Source organism: Silene latifolia, chromosome 10 (genome assembly GCF_048544455.1).
Source record: "Silene latifolia isolate original U9 population chromosome 10, ASM4854445v1, whole genome shotgun sequence".
In the NCBI taxonomy this organism is placed as follows: domain Eukaryota; kingdom Viridiplantae; phylum Streptophyta; class Magnoliopsida; order Caryophyllales; family Caryophyllaceae; genus Silene; species Silene latifolia.
The window spans coordinates 119,026,053-119,027,951 of NC_133535.1; the positions used below are offsets into that span (position 1 = coordinate 119,026,053).

At 29.1% G+C, this 1,899-nt stretch overlaps 1 protein-coding gene across 1 annotated transcript; it reads right to left on the bottom strand.

Annotated features, from left to right (window-relative positions):
• Positions 1-438: 438 nt before the first annotated feature.
• Positions 439-1,686, bottom strand: LOC141608112 (uncharacterized). The gene is made up of 2 exons (XM_074427464.1): positions 1,657-1,686; positions 439-906 (listed from the first exon to the last, which is right to left on the bottom strand). The coding sequence occupies exons 1-2, from the start codon at positions 1,684-1,686 to the stop codon at positions 439-441; spliced, it is 498 nt and encodes a 165-aa protein (XP_074283565.1).
• Positions 1,687-1,899: the final 213 nt, after the last annotated feature.

Genomic DNA, 1,899 nt, shown 5'->3' on the forward strand with positions numbered 1-1,899 from the left:
TTCCCGACGGTCAATGACGGTCCAACGTGGGTCTGGCCACCCCCTGGTGTCCCACGGTCAAGGTCACGGTCTTAGCTAGTCTAGAGGCGGTCTATATTACGAGTTATATAAGTTAGAAAACCGATACATTAAATTATAAGACGGTCTTACCTTGAGACGATAATAAAAGCTGAGTTCTTCCCTTTTCTCCCTTCTAAATCTCCCTCTCTCTCTTTCATGAATTATTTTTAGATTTGATGAATAATAAAGACTATTGTTGAGGCTTACCATCTATTTATATTAGTAGGTTAAGGTTATAAGGAACCAATTAGGAAATATGTAATTATATTATTATTATTATTATTATTATTATTATTATTTTTTTTGCAAGAAGATATACCTCATTTTATTAGAAAGAGGATAAAAACTTACAAAGCTATCCACTAAAAGGCTAAAGCCTTAAGCAAGATGAGCAACAAGACAACTAGGAAGAGAACTACAAGCTAATAGACGATGTTTAACAGTAAATTGAATCTGACTGAGAAGAAATGCAGTAGAGTGCTGATGCCCCGTAAATATTCTTTGATTTCTCTCCTGCCATAAGTAATAGACAGCAACAGCAAGACAAGTTTTTCGCCACATATTCTTCCAATGTCGCTGACCCTTAGTTTGTGCCATCCAATGGAGTTCAGTCCAGAGATTATCAGAACGACTGCAAAGATGCATCCACTGAAGTAAAGCATTCCAGACTTCCTGAGAGAAAGTACAACTGAAAAAGAGATGGTCATGACTCTCTGCAGCTGCCTGACAAAGAACACATCTGTTTATCAAGAGCAAGCCCCTGCTAATAAGTAGATCAACCATGGGTAGATGTTTAGAAGCAGCTAAGATGGCACAGATCCTATGCTTAGGGACAATAACATTCCCCTGCAAAGATTTATACCAGTAGACTGTCTCCCCCTTATCTCTGAACCAGTGGTAAGCCTCACTGACCTGGAATTTACCCTTCCTGACTATTATTATTATTATTATTATTATTATTATTATTATTATTATTATTATTATTATTATTATTATTATTATTATTATTATTATTATTATTATTATTATTATTATTATTATTATTATTATTATTATTATTATTATTATTATTATTAGTATTATTATTAGTATTATTATTATTATTATTATTAGTATTAGTATTAGTATTAGTATTAGTATTAGTATTAGTATTAGTATTAGTATTATTATTATTATTATTATTATTATTATTATTATTATTATTATTATTATTATTATTATTATTATTATTATTATTATTATTATTATTATTATTATTATTATTATTATTATTATTATTATTATTATTATTATTATTATTATATTATTATTATTATTATTATTATTATTATTATTATTATTATTATTATTATTATTATTATTATTATTATTATTATTATTATTATTATTATTATTATTATTATTATTATTATTATTATTATTATTATTATTATTATTATTAGATTTCGGATCATATGAGAATGGCACAAGCGTGAGAACCGTGAGAACGCGCGTGAGTCGTTGGATCTTGTCTAACGCGGCTAATCTAAGGGCCTATAACGTGCGCTGCTTTACCAAAACTTGAGGGCTTTGTCTTTCTTTTTCACTGAAATTTACCTCGCGCTTCTTCGTTAAGCTTTCAACCATGGATTTCGACCTTCTTTGTTAAGCTTTCAACTATTTCTCTCTCCTTATTCTCTGTGGAGTTGCATTTTCGTCTTTCTGTTGGATTTTCTCTTACCTATTTCGTCATGAAGGTGAGTACTGTTTAGCTTCTAGCTTTTCTCGATTTCGTCCTTAATTTATGTAACTCTACTGTAATCTAAATTAATGTTTCTTATGTTCATTTTGCCGGATTAT